At 33.5% G+C, this 27,856-nt stretch overlaps 1 protein-coding gene and 1 pseudogene across 1 annotated transcript; both read left to right on the top strand.

Annotated features, from left to right (window-relative positions):
• The first annotated feature begins 4,427 nt into the window (after positions 1–4,427).
• On the top strand, positions 4,428–23,475 carry LOC131180612 (mitogen-activated protein kinase kinase kinase 20-like; annotated as a pseudogene).
• Positions 23,476–26,788: 3,313 nt separating this feature from the next.
• LOC110638436 (mitogen-activated protein kinase kinase kinase 20-like) lies at positions 26,789–27,621 on the top strand. Its single transcript, XM_058149287.1, has 3 exons — positions 26,789–26,947; positions 27,002–27,487; positions 27,526–27,621. The coding sequence occupies exons 1-3, from the start codon at positions 26,789–26,791 to the stop codon at positions 27,619–27,621; spliced, it is 741 nt and encodes a 246-aa protein (XP_058005270.1).
• Positions 27,622–27,856: the final 235 nt, after the last annotated feature.

Genomic DNA, 27,856 nt, shown 5'->3' with positions numbered 1-27,856 from the left:
TTGAAATCCATAAAATATTCATGGATTACTTGAAACATGAAAGATAAGTCACCTAATTGATGTGAATAGATAGTTAGGGCATATATGCCCATCACAAATGGAATTCATAAAATATTAGTAACTCAACTTGAAATATAAAATTTGTAATTACATAAGTAGACTCTTGAATGTATAAATGAGAAAGGAAAAATGTTTTGAATACAATGGTACATGTGAACCATTGTTTAGAATTGGGATCAATATGAATAACATAATGAATGGATAAATAAACCATATTAATGTATGAATGAGACATTAGTCCTCATTATTGTAAAGAGGAGAAGTATTTTGAGTACAATGGTATAAAAGGATAATTGATGTGAATTGTGATCATATAAATGATCAAATGAATGTATGAATTATGATTGAAATTTATCATGAAATAATGAAGTCATAAAGCACAATATATTAATATTTTAAAGTATCAAATGCCCTAGTATACCTAACAAGATTGGTTTGGATAGTTTGGCATGCCAATAGGGTATTGTGTTAGCGATCGCGAAAGGCTTTATGCTGTATTCATGGCTTTATGCCCGTATTCATGGCTTTTATGCCCGATTATGTGATATCATGGCTTTTTAGCCATACCGATCGCATACATGGTTGGCGTTCGCGTCCCATGGTATGACGCCCGAGGCAATCGCGGTGTCGGTGCCAACGACCCGTTATCGATCCGACTGCCTAGTATAGGTTACTTGGGCGATCAATTAAAGTATTATTCAATTCATGACTAAGTTAAGTTAAGTATAATGAAAATCCAAAGACAATTAAATTAAGTATTGAATGAATAAGCAAAAGAGATTAGCAAAAGAAACATAACAAAAATATAAATTGCAGAACTGCATGCACTTGAAATACAATACGATAGGATAAATTATATACCGCTAGTATTACTGAAAAGTTATAAACTAAGCACTTCCAAAGAGGAACAAACTAGTATATAAGATCGTTGATACTAGAAATACCATACCAAATTAAATTGATTCTTGAGTATCTGAATTATCATTTATTTCTTTCTTTAATTGTATATATTAATTCGGTTATACTATTGCACCACTATGCAGAAATGCTTAGCGCGATGTAATTGCTTCCTCGAACAGGTACTGAAGGTAAAACCAGTAGACTGTCGACTGAGATTTTTGGAGTCCAGATCTGCAGTAGTGTCAGAAGAGTTCAAGATTGTCACCTCCTCAGCAATGCATGTAGATAGGGCTCATTTTATACATGTTATGTATATTGTTCATTCCTAGCACATTGTAAATTATTTGTATATCTTGTACAAAATAAACTCATGTAATTAACCTATGAATTATGGAAGCTATTCAAAGTAAGTATTTTAGTATGTGAATTGAATTTGAGTTATAATGAGAGTATACTTGTGAATATTGAGATATTGAAAATCTAATGAGATTTCTGAGAAATCTGGATACTGTATTGAGATACATTATGTTTGAAATTTTTGAGACTATTAAGTTTGAGAAATTGAGTATATATTGAAATTGTCTTTGGCGAGTTCGAAGAATCATTAGTCCAAATTACAGCCGATAGTTTGTCGGATTATCGTTAAAATTTTTGAAATTTCCAATTTAGTTAGATTTTGATAAAAGTAAAAATAGCCTAAATCTTCAATAAAGTTTTTGAATAAATAAATCAAGGACTGTAATGAAATCAGATAAAATAGAGTGCTCCGGCACACTGAGTGGCATAACTTGCTCGGCTACACTGTAGTCGGGTAAGGGGTGTCACAACTTGTAGGTTTATTATTTGAGACCTAAAAAAGTGCTATCATGGGCCTGGAAGATGCTAATTCTACTACCTATGGGCCTGGAAGAGGTCCATCATTAGTGATATCTGATTTTATCCAAAAAATGCCAGTTGGTTTCAAGAATAAACATGGAATTAGCATCCGTTTGGAAAAGCTAATGCAATCTTCTCTTGTTTATTCAAGGCTCTACAGCTTATGCCATGAAAGCTACTAAGCCATGGACTTGCCGATTACACATTTTACATTTCTATGCAATCAATTCTCTACTAAATGGTGGTTGTAATTTGATATTGTTCATTATATAACTAAAAGTCATTTTTGGTTTATGAAATGAAAAAAAGTGGCCATATGAGTTCACTGCTATGGATACATTTTATTTTATTATTATTTTTTTTGATAAGCTAAGTTTGCTTTAATAAGTAACACATGCATTGATGTGGGCACAGAAGTGCATCATCCTCCATTATGTTCTACATAGGCAAAAACATAAGATTTCCCGAGGGATTCAAGACAAAACATGTTTACCTTGCGTGATCTAGTGTAACCGTTCAAAATTTTCATTAAGAAGTCTCAAATTCAATTCCCATTAAGATTAGAGTAAAATGACTAATGGGAAATCCCTATCAAATGGATCATTGCATGTATCAAAGAGGAAAATAAATAAAGATAAATGGCTTAAACATGGAGGAAAGCTATTTTTTTAGAATCTAATGGCATCCTTAAGGAGCTAGTTTTGAAAATTTACTCTTATGGCATCCTTAAGTAGCTGGTTTTGAAAATTTACTATTATTATTGCACTAACTGATAATAGATACACACACATGAACCTATGTATTAGTGTGTTTTATAAAAGAAACTTTTTAGCAAGTCTTGTGAAGCTTATTTTTAGAGGGCCTGTACACATTCGGTTCCTTTTTTTATAAATAGGAAATTTTAATGAAATAAGGTAGGGAAAACTTAGCATAAACTCATCCAACTAACTCCGATCAGCAGATTGCCACCCCATAGACCCAACCCCTAAGACAAGGCATGCTAAGAGAAAACCTAGATACCGAAGAAAAACAAAAATAACAGACATGATTCAAACAATCCAAGAAAAAAGTAGAGTATTCCAAAAGCAAACAGAAAGGAGAACTCAAATGAGGACAATACAGACATGAACCCTAAAACTAAAAGAAAGCATTAACGCCTTTAGAGCAGATCAAGCCTTGCTTTGCAAGTGCAACAAAGATGAAATTGCCCTCCCGAAGAGTATAAACAAAATGAATTGATGGCAAGGCCTAAATGAGAACTGAGATCTCGTTAATTACTGAGAATAACTTATAACATGTCAAAACTTGTTATACATCAGTTATTCTATGTAAGATAATTTACTTAGAATGGAAAAAATAAACATGTATATAGAGTGGGTCCCAAAAAATTATAATTTTTTTTTATTTCAGTAACTGCATTTGTATATTTGTCCGTATCCTATTGCTTTGCCATTCTGTGCAAAGTATTGATATGATATCATTGTTTCGCTATCTAATTTCTCGAAAAGGTGGTCTTGTGAGTTTACTGCTATGAATTAGTAAAACATCCATTGATTTGCACATAGAAATGAACAAGTCTCCTCCATTAAAAAATGTTGCTCATGTTCTATATATGCATGGAAAAACAAAAGCTCTCATAAGGGATTCAAGACCAAACATGTTTAATTACATGCATTTCCTATTAATTGCAACAATTTAAAGTTTTCTTCAAGATTAAGATTATAGCAAAATGACTAATGAGAAAGAGTAGATGTAAATAAAGATAATGAATTTAAGCCTATTCTTGTAGAATTTAATGACATCCATTGACAAATTTCTGTTATTATTGCACTAACTCGTAACAAATACACACATATGCATGAAAGTATGTACAAGCATGTTTTATAAGAAAGATTAGAATCAATTAATGTAACATTCTTCAATAGCAATGTATTGTAATAACTAATGAATGATGACACTATTGAACCTCTCAGATTGAAGATGATCAAATCAGCTAAAAGCTTATTATTATTATTATTATTATTATTATTATTATTATTATTATTATTATTATTATTATTATTATTATTATTATTATTATTATTATTATTATTAAGCATTTACAACATAAAAGGAAAAAGTTATCAATAATTTCTTATATTGATTTAAGAAGGTCAAAATCTTTTATTTTTTTTTTAAATTTAGTCAAATCTTTTAATTTTATTAATTTAATTTAAAATTTTATTATTATTTTCATATTTACCAATACACCAATTAATAGTTAAAGTGATTAGTTAATGTGGCATGTTGACTAGCTAGGCATGCTAACTAGATTAAAATTTTATTTTGGAACTTATGGGACTAAAATTTTTTATAAAATATTTTTTAATTTAAAATAAAGAGTCGAGTTAAAATTTTTAGCATTTTATATAATTTTTATTTATAATTATTTAGTTATTGTATGGGTCAAAAGATATAAAATTAGTTATTAGTTTAAGTTAGTTTTCAAAATGGTGGCAACTAGGACAATAAAGCTTTAATTTCATGTCAATGTTATATGGTGGTAAAATCCCTTCTCTTGTGTAACTAAGTGTCATTGAAGAACCCAAGCAATGAAGGGAAAGGTTATGGTAGTAGAAGAAGATAGCTCGGATAATCACGAAGTCGCATGCTGGAGAGGGCCGTAGCTTAGCAAAGGAGGGTTTGCGTCTGTTTATCTCGCCTTTTTGATGTGCTAGAAGAAAGAATACAAGTAATGAAGGAAAGAATTGTGTATTTATCTGTGTCTTATTTACAGAGATATTACATCTATTTATACATGAGAATATGAGCTAATTTAGACAAGAATAATAATTGCTATAATTATGCTACACAAATCTCCTATAATCATGCTAATTGCTGTAATTATGCTAACACCCCCCCCCCCCTCAAACTCAAGGTGGTAGCACAGGTGCCAACTTGAGTTTGCTTAAGAGATCCTGAAAGCGTGCGAGAGGATGCGTTTTGGTGAATATAGGGAGGAAGTAGCGGAAAAGTGCAAACCATGAAAAAGAGTGCCTTTGATATAACGAAGGATTCGAAGTACTGTAGAGAAATGAGTTGAGCGAGGAGCAGACATAAACTAGCTGACCAGATGTGTAACACCCTCACTGTAGCAATTCCATACATTCTACTGTTTCGATGACCGGTGTCGGTCCGGACAACTAGAACGTCTGGAAAAATAATTAGACTAGAGTGAGGAGTCATAAATAACTCAAATATTAATAAGAAAAATTTAGGAAAAATTTTAAAAATAAAATACAACCAAGTTAAATGAGCCAGTGCCCTAGCGATGGGTGACCATATAGGGAAGTATCGGTAAAGACAGTTATCGACCCCAGATCCGTGAAAAAAAAAATTAAAAAAAAAATTAATGGAATAATTTTTAGGACTCCAGAGAAGGGTCATTGAGGTTCCTATGGCATTAGAATGCCAAGAAAATAATTAGAAAAAGTTTTCAATCGGTACAGACAATTTTAGTCTGTTAAGCCAAACGGAGGGCATTTTGGTTATTTCGTCTTCAGAGATGATTTTTGACCAGCTTGTCCAATTAAGTAAATAATTATTATGACATAAAATAGAAATAAATATTGATGAAAATTAAATTAAAAATGAGTAAAATAAAGAAGAAAGAAAGAAAGATAAACCGACAACTCGGTAAGAGCAAAATTTGGTCAATTAAATTTGAGGGTCCAATATTGACAAAAAATGATGATTATTAATTTAATGAAGCTAAATTAATTTAATTAATTGAAATTATGAAAATTAAAAATAATTATTGAAAAGTCAAATTATAATGATTATAAACTTCAAAATAATTTCAAATTTGCCATTCCACTTACTTACCATATTGCCATTAAATATTTAATTATTATATAGGTTAATTATTGAACAAAAATCTGCATTTTTCCCTTCTTCTTCCCGTCACTTGCCTTCTTCTCTTCTTCTAAAAAATTCTCCATTAAAAACCCAAAATCCAAAGCTTAAAACCCTAAGTCACAACCAAATTTTTTCTTGGAAAAATTATAGCCCACCCTAAACTAAAGCTTAATTAGTAGAAAGCGCTCAAGAAAACCAAAAAAAAAAAAGAGTTTGGGGCAAGAGGAATTTCAGCCAAGGTGGACCAAGAAGGAGCTTCAAGTTTTTTATTGATTAGAAGGTTGAATTGAAGTTGAGTGAAGCTAAGGAATAAGGTTAGTGCTAGAAATTCTCTTGGAATTTAAAATTTATGCAAGTTGATTTAGGGTTTGCTCAAATATGGAATTTTGTGTTGTGACTTGAATTTGATGATGTTGAGATTGATTATTGACTATTAGAAGTGTTATAAATGTGAATTGAAGTTTGGAAGTTGGGTGAAATTGAAAATTGGGAGTGCTTCTCTTATGCAGGAAATTTGGACCTATGAGTCCAGGGTATTGTTTGACCTATAACTGAGGTTGTGTGACTCCAATTGGTATGAGGCCAATTGGAGGTGAAACTAGACACATAATGGCACAACTTTGGTGAAGAAACCATGCCCAGAAAACCAAACCAACTTAACCAAAAGTTTGCCCTAATTCGGGTGACCTGCAATCTGCCTGGGCAAAATGACCAAATGAACAGTATTTGGTCATTACTCAATGTAGAAAGGTCCAATGGATCTGAAATTTTACCAGCAACAAGTTGAGATATAGACCAACAACTTTCATGAAGAAACCTGACCCAAATTATGACCATAACCTAGTCAAATTGCCAACCAAACTTGAGTTACCAAATCTGGCAGAAACAATTTTACCTAGAATTTTGGGTTTTGCCCAATCCGGCCAGTTATGGTTTTTAGGCCATAACTTGAGCTACAAAACTCCAAATGGAGTGATTCAAAAAAAGAAATTCAACTAGACAAAATAAGGAACAACTTTCATGTTGATCATTTTGCCAAATTCCCACTGAAAAAATGACTAATGGAACAGTAAACCTAGGGCATGAAATCTGAAATTTTTGAATAACATAAGGTAAGCTTTGAAATGGTATTGGAAATCAATACCAACAAAAATAAAATGCAAAATGTGGTATCTTGGTGAACTTAGGTTCAATAAATTTATTATGTATTAAAAAGTCAACAATTTGAGTGAATAGTAATACAAAGACACAAAGTATAATAACTAAATTGGTAGAGGAAATTAAAGTATGAAATTTGGAATCCATGAAACATTCATAGATTACTTGGGATAGAAATAGTAATTCACCTAAATGACTTAGTGAACATTTAAATTATGTGAGTATATAGTTAAAAATTGTATTCCCATTACTAGTAGGTCTAATAAAACATGAGTGATACTACTTGAATATGAAATGACATTAACCTAGATGGATTGTTGAGTATAAATGGGATGAGGTTTACATTAGGATTTATGTTTCTATTACAAATAAGATAATAACACTTTGTATGAGTTATGAATTCATATAAATATTTTAATGAATGAATGAATCACATGAAAATATGAATGGAACATTAGTTTTCTTTATGAGAGAAAGGAAAAATGTTTTGAGTACAATGGTATATGAACACCATTTTTGTGAATTGTGATCAATAGGAATGATGTAAGGAATGTATGCATATTATGATGAATGTATAAATTATGAAATTTATCATGAAATAATAAAGTCATAAAACACAATATATTAATATTTAATGATATTATGTGCCCTTGTATTGTCTAGACATGTGTGTCAGATTGGATAGTTTGGCATGCCAATAGGGTATTGTTTTAGCAGTACTGTGAAAGGCTTTATGCCTGTATTCATGGCTTTATGCCCGCATTCATGGCTTTATGCCCGCATTCATGGCTTTATGCCCGCACTCATGGCTTAATGCCCGATTATGTGTTATCATGGCTTTTTAGCTATACTGACTGCATACGTGGTTGACGTTTTGCGTCTCATAGTATGACTGCCCGAGGCACCGCGGTGTCCATTGCCAACGACCCGTTATCCAGTTTAGTCAGCCTGTCGTAGGTTACTTGGGCAGTCTAATTTATTGAAATAAATTAAGACTATTAGTAATTAAAAATATTAGAAATCAAATAAAAGAGTTGCAAAAATAGGTATAACAATAAAAGAGTTGCAAAAATAGGTATAACTTAACTAAATATTTTAAATGTACCTTCTATTGCCATATGAATATAAACTGAGTATTTTTATTAATTCTGTATATTGTACATTATCACTGTGAATTTCGAAATTAAACGCTTCCAAAGCGAAACAAATGAGAACAAAAGATCATTAATATTAGACACATTGTATTAAATTAAATTGATTCTTAAATATTCAAATTATGCTTCGTTCTTTCTTTATTTGTATATTTTATTTTCTTGTTCTATTATTGCACCACTAAGCAGCAATGCTTAGCGCGATGGATTTGTTTCCTCGCGCAGGTACTTTGACTAAGATTTTTGGAGTCCAGATCTGCAGAAGTGCCTGAAGTATTCAAGGTTGTCACCTCCTTAGCAATGCATGTAGATAGGGCCCATATAGATCATATTTTGTATTTAGTATAAAATGCTAGATATTGTATTATAATGTAGATTATGAGCAGGTAATTAATAGAAATGTAATGTAATTTAATAAATTGGCTTTTTCTGTTAGTAGTATGCCCTAGAGCATATCATTTAGTATGTATCTTGTACATATTTTTATAATAAAAGGCATTTCCACTTTTCCGTTTACATAATATATTTATGTGTAATAGAAAAGGTCCATTGATATTTTGTTAGAAATATTATTCTTAAGTTGTTAAGAATATGAGTGACAATATTTCTAGCACAAAGTATCATAAATAGGTTCACAATCGAGGATACTTCATAATAAGGACATGACTTATCCAGAAAGATTGTATTCATGTTTGTTCCCAAGTTATTTATATGAGATATAAATAAGATGGAATGGTGAGTCTCATGCCATATAACAAACATGATAGGCACTTATAAATGATAAGTAGGCCGAACCAGTGACACTTATGACAAGCACATGGAGTTTACTCTTGTCAATGTTTTGTCATAAATCATATCATTGCATATAATCTTTAGACCTGAGATAGCACAGTTATCTTGTATATAGGTAGTTTGAGTTTGATCTCGCTTTCATACTTGTACTATGTATGGGTATATGGGCATGTGTTGGCTCGCTAGTTATATATGGAGGTAGGTGTTGATCAAGATGGAATCTGTTCTTCTAAGTAAATAGAGATAAAATCCTATGTTCATTTAATTATTCTTGATGTTTCAAGTTCTGGCCAGACAGATAGATTTATTCGTAAAAGAGTTTCGATGAGAAAATCTTTTAATCAAGAACTGGAATTAAAAGAAAACATAATATTCATAGCAAATGGAGTTTGACATAAACCATGACTCAGCTTGAGTTGGGATTTTGTAACAGAGAGATTCTAGTGCATGGTAACATATGATTATAGGTTCATTTAAGGTAAATCTTATTACTAATTGGGTGGCCATGGCATGCTATGCTAGGTGTTAACCATGGTCTATGAGGTTCATAAAATGATTTAGAGAAATCATTTATGGTAAGAAAGAGTTCTGATGATATTAAGAGTTGATATCATGTCTCATTGCCAATTAGTGATGAGCCTAGTAAGTCACACACATACACAAGTTATCACCTATTTAAATATGATTTAATTAATTAATTAAAGAGTTTAATTGATTAATTAAATAGGTTTGGTTTGCAATTAAATTGCAAAGTCCCTAGCATGACTTGAAACCAAATCTAGATTATTGGATGTGTAGTATAAATTAAATTTATATTTAAAGTGTTTAAATATGAATTTAATTGATGAGAAATTAATTAATAGAGATTAATTAATTAATTTATATTTGATATAAATTAATTAGAAGAAGAAAATAATTATTTTGGGTTAAGAACTCAAAATTAAGACACAGGGGCATTTTGGTCATTTCACAGTGTGACACGTGGCACCATGAGATGGTGACACATGGGATTACACATAAGCTTGCCAAATATTTTTAATCATGTAAGATGATTAAAATCAAGATTAAATATAGGTTTGACACTTGGCACAATGTGATTGGGTCACTTAAACCTAGAGCTAATCAAAAGGTGACATGTGGCTAGGGTTTAATGTGTTAACCTAGCTATTTAAGTGTGGTTATGAAAAGAAAAAATAACCAGCAGCCTCTCCTCTCATTTGTCACGCCACTTTGAGTCTCTCCAGCTATTTCTCTTCATCTCTCATCAATTCAAAGAGATTAGCCATCAATCTCTTGAATTAAGAACACTAGAAATTGTTTCTAGTGTCCTGTTTACATCTCTAATCTCTTAAAAGGCAGAACTTGAATTTCTAATTAATAGAAAAGGCTTTAGAGGTTGTTCAAGGGCTGCCATAGGTGTTCTTGGTGTGGACAAGCTAGAGGGACAACATTTGGTGTCCTGAAGACGAATCTCAAAGGCGCAGACATGCTGCAGTGCATCAAGAGGTTAGTGTAATCGTTCTTGATTTAATCTAGGGTTCTAAAATTAATCTGATTAATTTTAAAATCTTAAATGGCAAATACAGATCCAAAAACATATTAAAAGAGTTTTAATATGTTGTTTATCATTGAAATCAAATAGATAAAAATAAATCTTGCATGGTGCATGTGACCCTAGGTAAAAATTTTTGAATTCAATGGTATAATCTTGTGTTTTTCACGCTTCCGTTCCTTCAATTGGTATCAGAGCCACTATATTTGCCATTTAGATTGTTGATTATATGATTTAATTGTGTGATTTGATCATGAGATGATTGATCCATTGCTGGTTGCAATGGATGTGTGGCGGCACACAAGGTGAAGCCACCATAGGTGGCGACAACAATGCTTCTTCATGGTGGCGCAAGGTTTGCTTTTTAATTTACAATTGTTGTTTGATCTAAAAGCTTATCTTATGTCTAATTAAATTGTTTAATTAGAATTTTTATTACACAATTAAATTATGATTCAAATCAGAATTTTAAAAAATTGTTTGAATGTGATTCAAATCTGAATTTTAAAAGTTGTTTGAATGTGATTCAAATCTGAATTTTTAAAGTTGTTTGAATCATATTTAAATCTGATTTTTTAAAATTGATTCAATAAAATTCAGATCTGATTTTTTAAAAAATATTTGAATGTGATTCAAATATGATTTTTTAAAAAATGTTTGAATGTGATTCAAATCTGAATTTTTGAAGTTGTTTGAATGTGATTCAAATCTGAATTTTTAAATTTGTTTGAATGAGATTCAAATCTAAATTTTTAAATTTATTTGAATCATATTCAAATCTGGATTTTTAAGTTGAATATGAGATATTCAATTTAATTTAAGTATGTATGTTTTATTTAATTGTTAAATAGTGATATGCATGATGGATGATCATGGACTATAAAAGACCAATGTGATTGGATTTATTTCTTTTATGTTTCTTTGGGATTATAAATTAATTAATTTATTTTAATTTATTTTAGGCATGTATTATTAAGTTTGTAATATTTTTGGGTTGTAATTTCATTTATTTAAGTTCTTGTAAATTCGCCTTGGTATGCCAAGGATTACTATGTAATATTGGATTGCAAGAAGTTCAAGGAGGTCAAGAGCATTGGTGGGACCAGTGGGAGGAATTCAATATCAAGTGTTGATTATGTACTCCTTCAGCAACTCTTGTAAAATGAATGAATGAAATGCACCTAGGAATGCCCTAATTCAATTCTTGGTGGCTCAGAATTGAATCCCTTAGAAAGTCCATGATTATACCATATTTACTGCTTATCCATGAATGCATGAGATGTATGGGAATGTATGCAATTATATGATATATGCATGCTAAATGGATAATGTGCAAAGTGAGACCTTAATAGTAATTAGGATGGCTATAAAATCTTCCAAACAAATGATTAAGTTGGAAATGGTATAATTAAAGTAATTATAACATAAGCCCTCCATTGGGGCAATTATTTTAAGAAATTTTAAATAGTTGCATGAGATGCAATTAATTTAAGAGATTTTCTTAAGAATAATTGTTAAGCATGAGATGTTGTAAATATGTAAATGGTTTGGTGGCCAATATTGGATGTACCTGAGGACATTAAAATTATTTACATAATTACTGGCTCAATGGGATCAACTTAACTAATGCAAGATAAGTCAATAATGGATGTACCTGAGATTTTGAGCATTAGGGGCTAGGTAAAGGATTGAACCTCACATGAAATGTGATGGGCAAGGAGTTGCTCACTTATAGTTTATTGTAATTCCAATAATGGATGTACCTGAGGATGATCAATAGAATTATAAGAATTCAATCACCCACTAGAAATCCATCCAACTAGGATTTCCGTTTTCTACTTTGGAAGTGTAGGATTCATTAAGTTAGTGGGAGGACCAATTTGATTAAAAGACCATAATCATTTTGGTTAATTACATGATACATTTACTAATTAATCTGGTTATTTTCTACAGTTAATTTTCTGATAAAAATGAGCACAAAACAACCACCACCATCCAATATCCTTGCAAGCATACTTGATCACAACAGGTTGACAGGACCTAATCTGTCTGATTGGCTAAGAAATTTGAAACTTGTCCTAAACCTTGAACATATAGGATATGTTTTAGATTCAAATGTTCCTGGTCCCTTACCTCCAGAGGCCACACAAGAGGAACATGAAACTTTGGACAAGTGGAAGGAGCATGATATGAGAGCTAGGTGTTACATGCTTGCTTCCATGAGTAATGAGTTACAGAAGCAATATGAGAACATGCAGAGTCCGAGTGAGATCCTCCTTCACCTACAAGAGTTGTATGGTGAGCACAGCAGGAATGCTAGGTATGAGATATCTAGACAGTTATTCCGTATGAGGATGTCTGAGGGACAGAATGTTGGGGATCATGTCCACAAGATGATTCGGCTGATTGAGCAGTTGGAACATCTTGACTTCAACATGGATTTCCAACTACAAACGGATTTGATCCTTCAGTCCCTTCCTGAGTCTTTTGGGAATTTTGTGACAAATTTCCATATGACTAAACAGGAATGCACCTTAGCTGGTTTACTCAACATGCTGGTTATTGCCCAAAAGAATATGCCAGGCAATAAAGGAAAAGAGGTAGCTTTGGTTGCATCTTCTTCTGCTGGAAAGTCCAACAAGAAGAAGGGCAATAAGAAAAAGAAACCTCAGATTCCTGGTCCTTCCAAGAAAATAGCTAAACAGAAAAGGAAGACTAAAGCTGATGGAGGCAAATGAAAGTGTTTCCACTGCCAAAAGGATGGGCACTGGAAAAGGAACTGCCCAGAGTATCTTGCTTCTCTGAAGGACAAGAAGGATACACCTTCGGAAGGTATGTCCATATCTTGTTATTTAGATTCTGATGATACTTATAGTTCATCTACAGCTTGGGTTTTAGATACTGGTGCCAGTTCTCACATTTCTAATGATATGCAGGAACTAGCAAACAGTAGCAGCTTGCGTTCTCAAGATATTAGAGTCCGGATTGGCAATGGCTCAACTGTTGAAGCTTTAGCCATAGGATCTAAATCTTTTTACATGTTTGGACATGTTTTGTGTTTGGATAATATTTTATATGTACCTGATGCTTTTAAGAACATCATTTCTATATCTAGTTTGACTAGAAATGGCTATGAATTTCAGTTCACAGATGATGTTTGCAATATTTATTTTGGAAATAAATATGTTGGTTCGGGTTATATGAATGATGGTCTTTATTATTTGGATAATAATGACAAACACAAATTGAATGCAAGTGATCTAAAAGAATACAATGCCATGGTGAAAACCAACTCAAGTTCAAAATATATTTGGCACTTAAGGTTATGTCATGTTGCAGAAGATAGGATTGCAAAATTGGAGAAAATGGGGATTCTATCCTCATTGGGCTCTGAGCCTACTCCAACTTGTGAATCTTGCCTTCAAGGCAAAATGACTAGATCACCCTTTGTTGGACAAGGGCTAAGAGCTGAAAATATTTTGGAACTAATACATAGTGATGTATGTGGTCCGTTTAAAGAAATGGCTAGAGGGAGTTTTCATTATTTTATTACCTTTACTGATGATAAATCAAGGTTTGGGTATTTGTATTTGATGAAATACAAACATGAATCCTTTGAAAAGTTTAAGGAATTTAAATCTGAAGTAGAAAATCAAACAGGAAAAAGTATTAAAGCTCTTCGATCAGATCGTGGAGGTGAATATTTGAGTACTGAATTTGATGAATACTTGAGAGAGCATGGCATTGTTTCTCACCGACTCTCCAGAACGCCACAATAAATGGTGTATCCGAAGGAGAAATCGTACCCTATTGGATATGGTACGTAGTATGATGAGCTATACCGATATGCCAATCTCCTTTGGGGATTTGCATTAGAATCACTTTGTATATTCGAATAGGATTCCATCAAAATCAGTTTCTTCCATACCTTATGAGATATGGCATGGAAGAAAACCAAGTCTTAAGCATGTTAAGATTTGGGGTTGTCCAGCTTATGTCAAAAAGCTGAACACTGATAAATTGGAGGCCAGATCAGAAAAAGGTCGATTTGTTGGATATCCAAAAGATAGTTTTGGATATTATTTTTATTTGCCTACTTCACAAAAGGTTGTGATAAGTAGAGATGCCGTATTTTTTGAACAACAGTTTGTTCAAGAAGGAGGCAAAGGAAGGCAAATAGAGTTAGAATTGGAGAATTCTGACCAACCAACAGATCAGATGGATATAGATCCATCTAGTCAACCTATACCCGTTAATGAAACATCTACAGCTGTTCCTCGTAGAACAACCAGGGTATCTCACCCACCAGTGAGATATGGTTTTCTTCATAAAGAAGAACAAGAGTTGTCTGCTCATGAAGAAGTAGATCATGGAGATGATCCACTTACCTATGAAGAAGCTATATCAGATATAGACTCTTCAAAATGGATTGATGCTATGAAATCCAAGATTGATTCCATGTATAAGAATCAAGTTTGGGATCTTGTTGACCCACCTGAAGGTATTGTACCTATAGGGAACAAATGGGTTTTCTAGAAGAAAATTGGTTCTGATGGAAAGGTAGAGACCTATAGGGCAAGGCTAGTAGCGAAAGGGTTTCGCCAAAGGCAAGGAATCGACTATGAGGAGACTTTCTCGCCTATTGCCATGCTTAAATCAATTAGGATTTTATTAGCAATAGCTGCGTACTATGATTATGAGATTTGGCAGATGGATGTCAAAACAGCTTTTCTCAATGGATACATTGAAGAAAACATTTTCATGGAACAACCTAAGGGATTTGAATCCCAAGATGGTTCCAAGGTATGCAAGCTAAAGCGATCCATTTATGGGTTGAAAAAAGCTTCGAGGAGTTGGAACATCCGTTTTGATGAAGCCATTAAATCTTTTGGTTTTATCAAAAATGAGGATGAGCCATGTGTATATAAGAAGGTTAGTGACAGTGCTATCACTTTCCTTATCTTATATGTGGATGACATACTGTTGATGGGTAATGATACAGGTATGTTGACGACTATAAAGGTATGGTTGTCAAATACATTCTCCATGAAAGACTTAGGGAGGCAACCTATATTCTTGGGATTCGCATCTATAGAGATAGAGCGAAAAGAATAATTGGTTTATCCCAAAGTCTATACTTGGAAAAGGTGTTAAAGAGGTTTAACATGCTTGATTCCAAGAGAGGATTGTTACCAGTGAGACATGGTATCCACCTTTCTAAAGAGATGTCTCCAAAGACACCTGAAGAAAGAAATAAGATGGCCAGGATTCCATATGCTTCGGCTATTGGAAGTTTAATGTATGCAATGTTGTGTACTAGGCCGGATATCGCATATGCTGTTAGTTTGACTAGCAGGTATCAATCCAATCCAGGTTTAGAACACTGGATAGCTATCAAGAATATCCTTAAGTACTTGAGAAGAACTAAGGATTTATTCTTGATTTATGAAGGTGGAGACTTGCAATTGGATGGTTATACTGATTCTGATTTCCAATCAGATATCGATGATAGAAAGTCTACCTCTGGATATGTGTTCATTTGTAATGGAGGTGCGATCGTTGGAAGAGTTCCAAGCGAGCACGATTGCGATTCCACTCGAGGTTGAGTATATTCTCGCATCGAATCTGCAAAGGAAGCTGTTTGGATAAAGAAGTTTGTGACAGAACTTACAGTAGTTCCTTCCATTAAGTCAGCAGTTCCACTACACTGTGACAATAATGGAGCAGTCATACAGGCTAAGGAACTAAGGTCTCACCCAAAATCCAAACACATAGAAAGGCGCTACCACATTATCAGAGAAATAGTTGGGCGAGGCGATGTAGCCATCTGAGAAATAGCATCGGTGAAAATCCGGTGATCCATTCACTAAGCCTATGTCACAGACTCAGTTAGACCGACATCTTGAGAAGATAGGTCTAAGATATTGTAATGAATGGCTCTAGTGCTAGTGGGAGATTGTTAGTAGTATGCCCTAGAGCATATCATTTAGTATGTATCTTGTACATATTTTTAATAATAAAAGGCATTTCCACTTTTCCGTTTACATAATATAATTATGTGTAATAGAAAAGGTCCATTGATATTTTGTTAGAAATATTATTCTTAAGTTGTTAAGAATATGAGTGACAATATTTCTAGCACAAAGTATCATAAATAGGTTCACAATCGAGGATACTTCATAATAAGGACATGACTTATCCAGAAAGATTGTATTCATGTTTGTTCCCAAGTTATTTATATGAGATATAAATAAGATGGAATGGTGAGTCTCATGCCATATAACAAACATGATAGGCACTTATAAATGATAAGTAGGCCGAACCAGTGACACTTATGACAAGCACATGGAGTTTACTCTTGTCAATGTTTTGTCATAAATCATATCAGTGCATATAATCTTTAGACCTGAGATAGCACAGTTATCTTGTATATAGGTAGTTTGAGTTTGACACTGCTTTCATACTTGTACTATGTATGGGTATATGGGCATGTGTTGGCTCCTGCTAGTTATATATGGAGGTAGGTGTTGATCAAGATGGAATCTGTTCTTCTAAGTAAATAGAGATAAAATCCTATGTTCATTTAATTGTTCTTGATGTTTCAAGTTCCTGGCCAGGACAGATAGATTTATTCAGAAAAGAGTTTCTGATGAGAAAATCTTTTAATCAAGAACTGGAATTAAAAGAGAACATAATATTCATAGCAAATGGAGTTTGACATAAACCATGACTCCAGCTTGAGTTGGGATTTTGTAACAGAGAGATTCTAGTGCATGGTCACATATGATTATAGGTTCATTTAAGGTAAATCTTATTACTAATTGGGTGGCCATGGCATGCTATGCTAGGTGTTAACCATGGTCTATGAGGTTCATAAAATGATTTAGAGAAATCATTTATGGTAAGAAAGAGTTCTGATGATATTAAGAGTTGATATCATGTCTCATTGCCAATTAGTGATGAGCCTAGTAAGTCACACACATACACAAGTTATCACCTATTTAAATATGATTTAATTAATTAATTAAAGAGTTTAATTGATTAATTAAATAGGTTTGGTTTGCAATTAAATTGCAAAGTCCCTAGCATGACTTGAAACCAAATCTAGATTATTGGATGTGTAGTATAAATTAAATTTATATTTAAAGTGTTTAAATATAAATTTAATTGATGAGAAATTAATTAATAGAGATTAATTAATTAATTTATATTTGATATAAATTAATTAGAAGAAGAAAATAATTATTTTGGGTTAAGAACTCAAAATTAAGACACAGGGGCATTTTGGTCATTTCACAGTGTGACACGTGGCACCATGAGATGGTGACACATGGGATTACACATAAGCTTGCCAAATATTTTTTAATCATGTAAGATGATTAAAATCAAGATTAAATATAGGTTTGACACTTGGCACAATGTGATTGGGTCACTTAAACCTAGAGCTAATCAAAAGGTGACATGTGGCTAGGGTTTAATGTGTTAACCTAGCTATTTAAGTGTGGTTATGAAAAGAAAAAATAACCAGCAGCCTCTCCTCTCATTTGTCACGCCACTTTGAGTCTCTCCAGCTATTTCTCTTCATGTCTCATCAATTCAAAGAGATTAGCCATCAATCTCTTGAATTAAGAACACTAGAAATTGTTTCTAGTGTCCTGTTTACATCTCTAATCTCTTAAAAGGTAGAACTTGAATTTCTAATTAATAGAAAAGGCTTTAGAGGCTGTTCAAGGGCTGCCATAGGTGTTCTTGGTGTGGACAAGCTAGAGGGACAACATTTGGTGTCCTGAAGACGAATCTCAAAGGCGCAGACACGCTGCAGTGCATCAAGAGGTTAGTGTAATCGTTCTTGATTTAATCTAGGGTTCTAAAATTAATCTGATTAATTTTAAAATCTTAAATGGCAAATACAGATCCAAAAACATATTAAAAAAGTTTTAATATGTTGTTTATCATTGAAATCAAATAGATAAAAATAAATCTTGCATGGTGCATGTGACCCTAGGTAAAAATTTTTGAATTCAATGGTATAATCTTGTGTTTTTCACGCTTCCGTTCCTTCATTTTCATATGTAATTAATTTATATATCATGTAAATTATGAAATTATGTAAATTAAAGAAATTTGAAAATTTTACTTATGTGATTTGAGCATGAATGAGATTGTATGAATTCGAAGACAGATTTGAAATATATAGATAATGCATGGAAATGAATATGAAATTGAGATATATGAATGAGATGTGAATTATAAGATGGTTATGAAAATAATTGATGAGATTTTATTTGTAAAATATTATTGAAATTTTGAAACAGGTAAATAGTAAAATACGTCAACTGGTAATAAAATAGGGGAAACTCCGCTGGTTTCTCCGACGAAAAATAATTAATATTAAAATATAACGAGATCAAATTATGAAAGGAATAAAGTAAGATAAGATAGGGTGCTCCGGCACCGAATGTAGCACACTTTGCTCGGCTACACTGCAGTCGGGTGAGGGGTGTTACAAGATGAACAGCTTATGAAATATCAGGTCGAGTAACTGTGAGATAAACCAGACTCCCGACAAGCTGTCGATATAAAGTAGGATCATCAAGAGGAGTGCCATCAAGAGGTGTAAGTTTGTAATTGAGCTCTAATGGGATTGATACTGTTTTGCTATCAGTGATGCCTGCTCGAGAAAGTAAGTCGGATGCATACTTGGCTTGAGATGGATAATAGCCATCAGAATTTTGAGAAACTTCAAGACCCAAAAAATAGCTGAGAGAACCTAGGTATTTCATTTCAAAATGCTGATTGAGATAATGTTGTAACTCTAAAATACCAGATGAATCATCTCCTGTTATTATCATATCATCAACATAAAGCAACAGAAGAACAATACCACTGCCATTTCAGTGAGTGAATAATGCAGAATCATGTGGACTAGAGAGAAAACCAAGTTGAGCAAGAGTGGAACTAAATTTGGCAAACCAGGCCCTGGGAGCTTATTTTAATCTATATAAGGCTCGCCGAATTTTGCAAACCTTATGAGGAGAATGATAACCTGGAGGAGGATGCATATAAACCTCTTCTGTTAAATCACCATGAAGAAAAGCATTTTTGACATCCATCTAGAAAAGTTTCCATTTACGAACTACAGCAATAGCTAAGAGACTATGAATAGATGTTAATCGGGCCACTAGAGCAAAAGTTTCTTCATAGTCGATACCATACTCTTGAGTGTACCCTTTGGCTACTAAGCGAGCTTTGTAGCATTCAATAGTTCCATTAGAATGGGTCTTGATTTTGTAAATCCATTTGCAACCAATAGGGGTCTTGTTTGGTGGAAGATCAACTAAATCCCAAGTATGAGTTTTCTCTAAAGCCTGAAGTTCGTCAGTCATAGCTTACTGCCAAAGAGGGTCAGTACTTGCCTCACGATAAGAACGAGGCTCATGAAGGATTGCAATAGTAGAGTAACAGTGAAAATAAGAAAGATAATGAGGAGTTTCTCTTACACGGGTAGAACGACGAAGAGTAGTGCTAGGAGGAGATGCAGGCGTATGTACTGGATCAACAACTGGTGCAGATTCAACAGGGGCAGGTGTAGTTGGGCTAATATTAAGCACATCACAATCACCTGGATCAGGACTTGGAAACAGCTCTTTGGAGGAGTCAGTGAAAAATAGATAGTTGGTATTGACAGAGTGATGAAATTTGGAAAGAGAAGAGAACATAGTATTGTCCCAAAAGGTAACATGACGAGAGATGCGTAACTTATTAGAAACAGGATCCCAACAATGATACCCTTTGTGTTTTATGCCATAACCAAGAAAACAATATAGACGAGCACGGGGTTCTAATTTGGTATGTTCATGAGGTTGTAAAAGAACAAAAGAAACACATCCAAAAGGTTTAAGGATGGAATAGTCAGGAGGTTATCCAAACAACTTTTCAAAAGGAGATAAATTATGAAGAACCAAGGTAGGAAGACGGTTAATAATATAAACAGCATGAAGAGCTGCTTCTCCCTAAAATTTTTCTGGACATGAGGCAGAAAGAAGAAGAGTACATACAGAATCAAGAATATGGCGATGCTAGCGTTCGGCTCGCCCATTCTTTTGAGAGGTGTGAGGACAAGAACGTTGAATAATGGTGCCTTGTTGACTAAGAAACTGAAGTAAAGAAGAATCCCGATATTCCATGGCATTGTCTGTTTAGAGAATTTTAATGTCACAAGAGAACTGAGTTTTAATCATTTTTGCAAATGTGATGTAAATTTGTGATAACTCAGATCGATATTTCAAAAAATATATCCAAGTAAATCGAGAATAATCATCAATAAATATCACAAAATAACAAAAACCATTTATTGAAGAAATAGGAGAAGGACCCCAAATGTCAAAATGAATTAAACCAAAAGGAGCGTCTGAAGTAGTATTATTATGAGAAAAAGATAATGCAGGTTGTTTTGCAAGTTGACAATTTAAACAATTAAATGACTCAAACTTAATAGATCCTAATAATCCACGAGAAATTAAAGGTTGAATTTTACTGGCAGAAGCATGACAAAGAGGAATATGCCATTGGTGAATGGAGAAATTAGGGATTGTAGCTGCAGACACAAATCTTTGAGGAAGATGTAAAGATGCAAGCTCAAATAATCGACCCACTCTGCGACCCTCCCCAAGAATATGTCCCATTTGTGGATCCTGTACCTGGACACCATGGGAAGAAAAAATAAATTTAGTCCTTTTTCACACAACTGACCAACAGAAATAAGATTGAGTGCCAAATTAGGGATATAATAGGTGTCAGGGAGATGAAGATTTGAGGTAGACATATGACCAGTATGTGTGATGTTCATTTTAGTACCATTTACAGTATGGATTGGTGGTAAGGAAGATACAGGTTTTGCAGAAGACAAGAATTTAAGATTAGTGGTCATATGATTACAACATGTAGAGTCAAAAAGTCAATAAGAATTACCCGGAGTGGCAGACATGACAGCAGGAGAATTAGAAGAGATAACATTTTTGAATAGTGCCTCAAGATCACTCATGGTGATGGCAATAAAACCTTCAGTAGCAGTAACAGCAGTGACAGAGGAAGATCCAGGCTTTGAGACATTCTTGAATTTAGAATGCCCTCCTTTTGGTCTTGGAAGGCATGTGGGACAATGTTCAAGAATATGACCGTGACCATGACAATATCTGCATTCTATAGTAGGACAATATACAAAAGCATAACCAATTTGATTACAATTCTTATAGAGTTGATTGCCAGATTTCTAACGTGAGGATCGAGTAGTTGCAAGAGCAGTTTCAAATTGAGGAGTTTTATCCAAACTAAGACGAGTCTCTTCAAAAATAATCTCTTGAATAGCAGTATCCAATGATGGGAGTTGATTTCGATGTAGCAGGGACGCTCGAACGGCCTCTTATTCTGATGGAAGAGCCATTAGAAGTTGAATGAGATGAAGATGATCTTCACTGATTTTGGCCTGAGATATTTGATTCCAAATGGATTGGACCTGGGCAAGAAAATTATTCACAGATTGACCTACTTCTTATTTCAGATTATGAAGAGTAGTCCACAACTATTAATAGTGGGCAAGTCCAGTGGTCTGATATCGATTAGCCAAAAAATCCCAGATCTCTTTTACAAAGTCATAATTAGCAAATTGGATGTGGATGGACGAGATAGAGGTATTGCGAAACCAGGCGATGATCTGATGATTTTTACTATCCCAATCCTCAAGACGATCAGCAAATTTTGCATTAGTTTCATCATTCTCTCTTGTCGGTGTAGTGATATCTCCAGTAACAATACACCAAAGCTTGCGACCTATCAAAAAACTTTTCATTCTTTGAACCCAAAGATTATAGTTGGAACCAGTCACAACTATTGCAATAAGTTTTGAAATATCAGATTTCTCCATTGATAACAAGATGAGGAGGAAAAAAAAATTGGTATAATAACAGGAATGAAAGAATGAACCAGAACAGGTTCTAGAGAGAGAAGAGAGACCCTAGAAACTAGAAATAAAAGCTTTACGGCTCTGATACCATGTTAGAAGAAAGAATACAAGTAATGAAGGAAAGGATTGTGTATTTGTCTGTGTCTTATTTACAGAGATATCACATCTATTTATACATGAGAATATGAGCTAATTTAGACAAAAAAAAATAATTGCTGTAATTATGCTACACAAATCTCCTATAATCATGCTAATCGCTATAATTATGATACACAAATCTCCTATAATCATGCTAATTGCTGTAATTATGCTAACATGAAGAAACCCAAACCAAGAAGAGCATTGTATCCACCACTTATGGCTGTTAAATCAGTAGAGGTCTCTTCCTCAAGTTCGCTTCAGAAGAAGAAAGAGGTTTTCAACCATCTTCGTGACTGTCCCTACATTCTTGAGTGTTATGGTGAAGAAACCACTATGAGTAAGGATGAAAAGATTCTTTACAATCTGTTGTTGGAGTACGCTTCTGGACGAACCCTTGCTAATCTTATAAAGAGATCGGATGGTTATGGGTTGCCTAAATCGGATGTGAAGAGACTCACAAGGTTTATTCTTAAGGGTATTGATTATATCCATGGTCATGATTATGCTCATTGTGACTTGAAGCCAGACAATGTGCTGCTCGTGCCTAGTGGCGATGGTGACTTTGTGCCCAAGATTGGGGATTTTGGATTGGCCAAGAAAGTTCAGAAGACCAAGAAGAGGAAGTTTGATTGTTCTATTACTGGGACTGCTTTCCATATGGCATCAGAGACTCTCGTTGATAATATTAAGGAATTTCCCTCTGATATTTGGGCTCCTGGATGTATGGTTTTTGAGATGTTTACTGGAAAATCACTTTGGGGTTCAACCCTAATGAAACAACTGAAAAAGCTTGCGAGAGGATTGCTGATAGATATGAATTGCCTAAAATTCCTTCTTGGATTTCAAAGTATGGCAAGGATTTCTTGAAAGGATGTCTAGTGAAGAATCATCAGTTCAGATTCACCATTGAGATGTTATTAATTCATCCTTTTGTATCCGAAATAGATGACACAAAAAGCAACGAATTTGGGGAGATTGTGGATTAAGGGTGCGTGAACTCATCTGTCACAGGCAATGAACATTGTGATTCGAGTTGTTCTGAATAGTGGCATTCTATATCTGAACGGGGATCTTCTTCTTGTTGTTGGTCAGCTGTAGTGGAAGAGAGTAATGGTGGGGTGTTTTCAAGTTTTCCTGAATCCACAGAATCAAGAGTCTAATGAAGTTAGTACTCCAATCTCTGCTATCATTGGCAAAGGTGTTCTTTGCAATTCATTCACCAGCACATGTTTCTTCACATATGGTGGAGAAATGTCCTCCTATATTCACCATTCCTACAGGTATGCATTGATATCATTTTTAACTTCAAACCAGTGTTAACTCTTTCAACATCGTTATGCGGAATTCCAAGTTGAGCAGCAATTTGATCTTTAGTTAACTATATCATTTGTAGAGCAGGACAACAACTTTAGTGGTACACAATTGGAATTGAAAAGATTTGGTCATGTGAAGGAATTGAATTGTAGATATGATTTTCTTGCAGCCGCAAACAATATGATCCAAGTTGGTCAATGGAGCTGGGATCAGAATGCTGTCCTCTGTGCAACTCTGGAAGGAAAACAATGGCTCTGAATTGCTCTATATTGTGCTCATGACTGACCTTGTTATTTAACGTTACCCATAATATTGTTCCCCAAGAGAATTAATTACCTAGTGAATTGGAGCCTATAATGATATTATATGATATGCAACAAGTTGCTGAGTGACGAAGATGCTAGTTTTGCTACCAAAGAATTTTTATCCCTGCTTACTTACAGATTTCTTATTTGAGACCTAAAAAAGTGCTATCCATGGGCTAGGAAGATGCTAATTCTGCTACCTATGGGCTCGAAAGAGGTCCATCATTAGTGATGTCTGATTTTATCCAGAATGTGATGGTTGGTTTCAAGAATAAATGTGGAATTAGCATCCATTTGGGAAAGCTTATGTGATCTTCTCCTATTTATTCAAGGCTCTATTGCTTATGCCACGGAAGCTACTAAGCCAAGGACTCGCTGCCTACACATTTTACATTTCTGCGCAACCAATTCTCTAGTAAATGGTGGTTGTAATTTGATATTATTCATTATATAAATAGAAGTCCTTTTTGGTTTATGGAATGAAAAAAGGTGGCCATATGAGTTCACTGCTATGAATAAGTTTGCTTTTTTTTTTTTTTTTCTTTTTTGATAAGCTAAGTTTACTTTAATTAGTAACACATGCATTGATTTGGGCATAGAAATGCATCATCCTCCATTATGTTCTATGCAGGGAAAAACATTAATTTTCATGACAGATTCAAGATAAAACATGTTTACTTGCGTGATTTACTGTAACCGTTCAAAGTGTTCATAAAGAAATCTCAAATTCAATTCCCATTAAGATTAGAGCAAAAGGACTAATGGGAAATCCCTATTGAATGGATCATTGCATGTATCAAAGAGAAAAATAAATGAAGATAAATGACTTAAACATGGAGGAAAACTATTTTTATAGAATCTAATGGCATCCTTAAGTAGCTAGTTTTGAAAATTTACTATTATGGCATCCTTAGGTAGCTAGTTTTGAAAATTTACTATTATTATTGCACTAACTGATAATAGATACACACACATGAACCTATGTACAAGTATGTTTTATAAAAGAAACATTTCAGCAAGTCTTGTGAAGCTTATTTTTAGAAAGCCTACACACATTCGGTTCCTTTTTTTTTTTATAAGTAGGAAATTTTAGTAACATAAGGTAGGAAAAACTTTACATGAGCTCATCCAACTATCTTTGATCAGCAGACTACCCCATACACCCAATCCGACCTAGGACAAGGCATGCTAAGAGAAAACCTGGATACCGAAGAACAACAAAGATAACAAAACAGAGTCAAACAATTCAAGAATAAAGGAGAATAGTCCAAAAGCAAACAGAAAGCAGAACTCAAATGGGGACAATATAGACAATAACCCTAAAAGTAAACGAAAGCAATAACGCCTTCAAAGCATATCAGCCTGTGCTTTGCAAGTGAAACAAAGATCAAATTGCCCTCCCGAAGAATATGAATAAAATGAATCGATGGCAAGGCTTAAATGAGAACTGAGATCTCCTTGATTACTGAGGATAACTTATAACATGTCAGAGCTTGTTATATATCAATTATTCTATATAGGATAATTTACATAGAATGGCAAAAATAAGCATGTATATAGAGTGGGTTTGAAAAAATTATAATTTTTTTTTAATTTTAGTAACTGAATTTGTATATTTGTCCATCTCCAATTGCTTTGCCATTCTATGTAAAGTATTGACATGATATAACGGCTTCACTATATAATTTCTCAAAAAGGTGGCCCTATGAGTTCACTGCTATGAATTAATAACACATCCATAAATTTGCACATAGAAATGAATAAGCTTCCTCCATTAAAAAATGTTGCTTATGTTCTATATATGCATGGAAAAACAAAAGCTCTCAAAAGATAACTGATTTAAACCTATTTTTGTAGAATCTAATGGCATCCATTGACAAATTTCTATTATTATTGCATTAACTAATAACAAATACACACACGTGTATGACAGTCTGTACAAGTATGTTTTATAAGAAAGAATGGAATCAATTAATGTCACATTCTTAATAGCAATGCATCATAATAACTCATGAATGATGACACTATTAAATCTCTCAGATTGAAGATGATTGAATCAGCTCAAAGCTTATTATTATTATTATTATTATTATTATTATTATTATTATTATTATTATTATTATAAAAGAAAAAATTTATCAATAATTTCTTATATGAAATATCTTTTAATTCTGTGAAATTAACTTAAAAAGTCAAAATCTTTTATATTTTTTTAAATTTAATCAAATCTTCTAATTTTAATAATTTAATTTAAAATTTTATTATTATTTTCACACTTAGCAGTAAACCAATTAATAGTTAAAGTGATTAGTTAATGTGGTATGTTGACTAGCTAGGCATGCTGACTATATTAAATTTTTATTTTTAAATTCATGGGACTAAAATTTTTGATAATTTTTTTTTTTAATTTAAAATAAAAAGTCAAGATAAAATTTTTAGCATGTTATATAATTTTTATTTATAATTATTTCATTTTTGGTAATTTAACATTAATTACTTAGTTATCTTATGGGTCAAAAGATATAAAATTAGTTATTAGTTTAAGTTAGGTTTCAAACTAGTGGCAAATAGAAAAATAAAGCTTTAATTTCATGTCGATGATATATGGTGGTAAAATCCCTTCTTTTGTGTAACCAAGTATCATTGAAGCATTGAGATTACATTGCTTTGAACCCAAGCAATGAAGAGAAAGGTTATGGCAGTCGAAGAAGATAGCTCGGATAATCACGGAGTCGCATGGTGGAGAGGGCCGTTGCTTAGCAAAGGAGGGTTTGCGTCTGTTTATCTCACTTTTTTGAAGAAACTCAAATCAAGAAGAGCATTTTATCCACCACTTATGGCTATTAAATCAGTGGAGGTCTCTTCCTCAAGTTCACTTCAGAAGGAGAAAGAGGCTTTCAACCATCTTCGTGACTGTCCCTACATTCTTGAGTGTTATGGCGAAGAAACTACTATGAGTAAGGATGGAAAGATGATTTACAATCTATTGTTGGAGTACGCTTCTGGAGGAACCCTAGCTAATCTTAAAAAGAGGTCGGGTGGTTGTGGGTTGCCTAAATTAGATGTGAAGAGGTACACAAGGTCTATTCTTAAAGGTATTAATTACATCAACAGTCACGATTATGTTCATTGTGACTTGAAGCCAGACAATGTGCTGCTCGTGCCTAGTGGGGATGGTGACTTTGTGCCCAAGATTGGGGATTTTGGATTGGCTAAGAAAGTTCAGAAGACCAAGAAGAGGAAGCTTGATTGTTCTATTGCCGAGACTGCTTTCTATATGGCACTAGAGACTCTCGTTGATAATATTCAGGAATTTCCCTCTGATATTTGGGCTCTTGGATGTATGGTTTTCGAGATGTTTACTGGGAAATCACTTTGGGTTCGAACCCTAATGAAACAACTGAAAAAGCTTGCGAGAGGATTGCTGATGTATATGAATTGCCTAAAATTCCTTCTTGGATTTCAAAGGATGGCAAGGATTTCTTGAATGGATGTCTAGTGAAGAGTCATTAGTTCAGATTCACCATTGAGATGTTATTAATTCATCCTTTTGTATCCGAAATAGATGACACAAAAAGTAGCAAATTTGGGGAGATTGTGGATTAGGGGTGCGTGGACTCATTCCTACTCTGAAGAAGCTAATTCTGCCAGCAATAAAGTTTCATCCTTAGTCACTTGCAGGTTTCTTATTTGAAACCTTAAAAAGTGATGCAGGTTTGGTCTGGAGGAGGTCTATCAGTAATGATGT

The sequence above is a fragment of the Hevea brasiliensis genome, chromosome 6, assembly GCF_030052815.1.
Source record: "Hevea brasiliensis isolate MT/VB/25A 57/8 chromosome 6, ASM3005281v1, whole genome shotgun sequence".
Lineage (NCBI taxonomy): Eukaryota > Viridiplantae > Streptophyta > Magnoliopsida > Malpighiales > Euphorbiaceae > Hevea > Hevea brasiliensis.
Note: the sequence above shows the minus strand (reverse complement) of the source record. Positions and strands in the feature narration are given on the sequence as shown.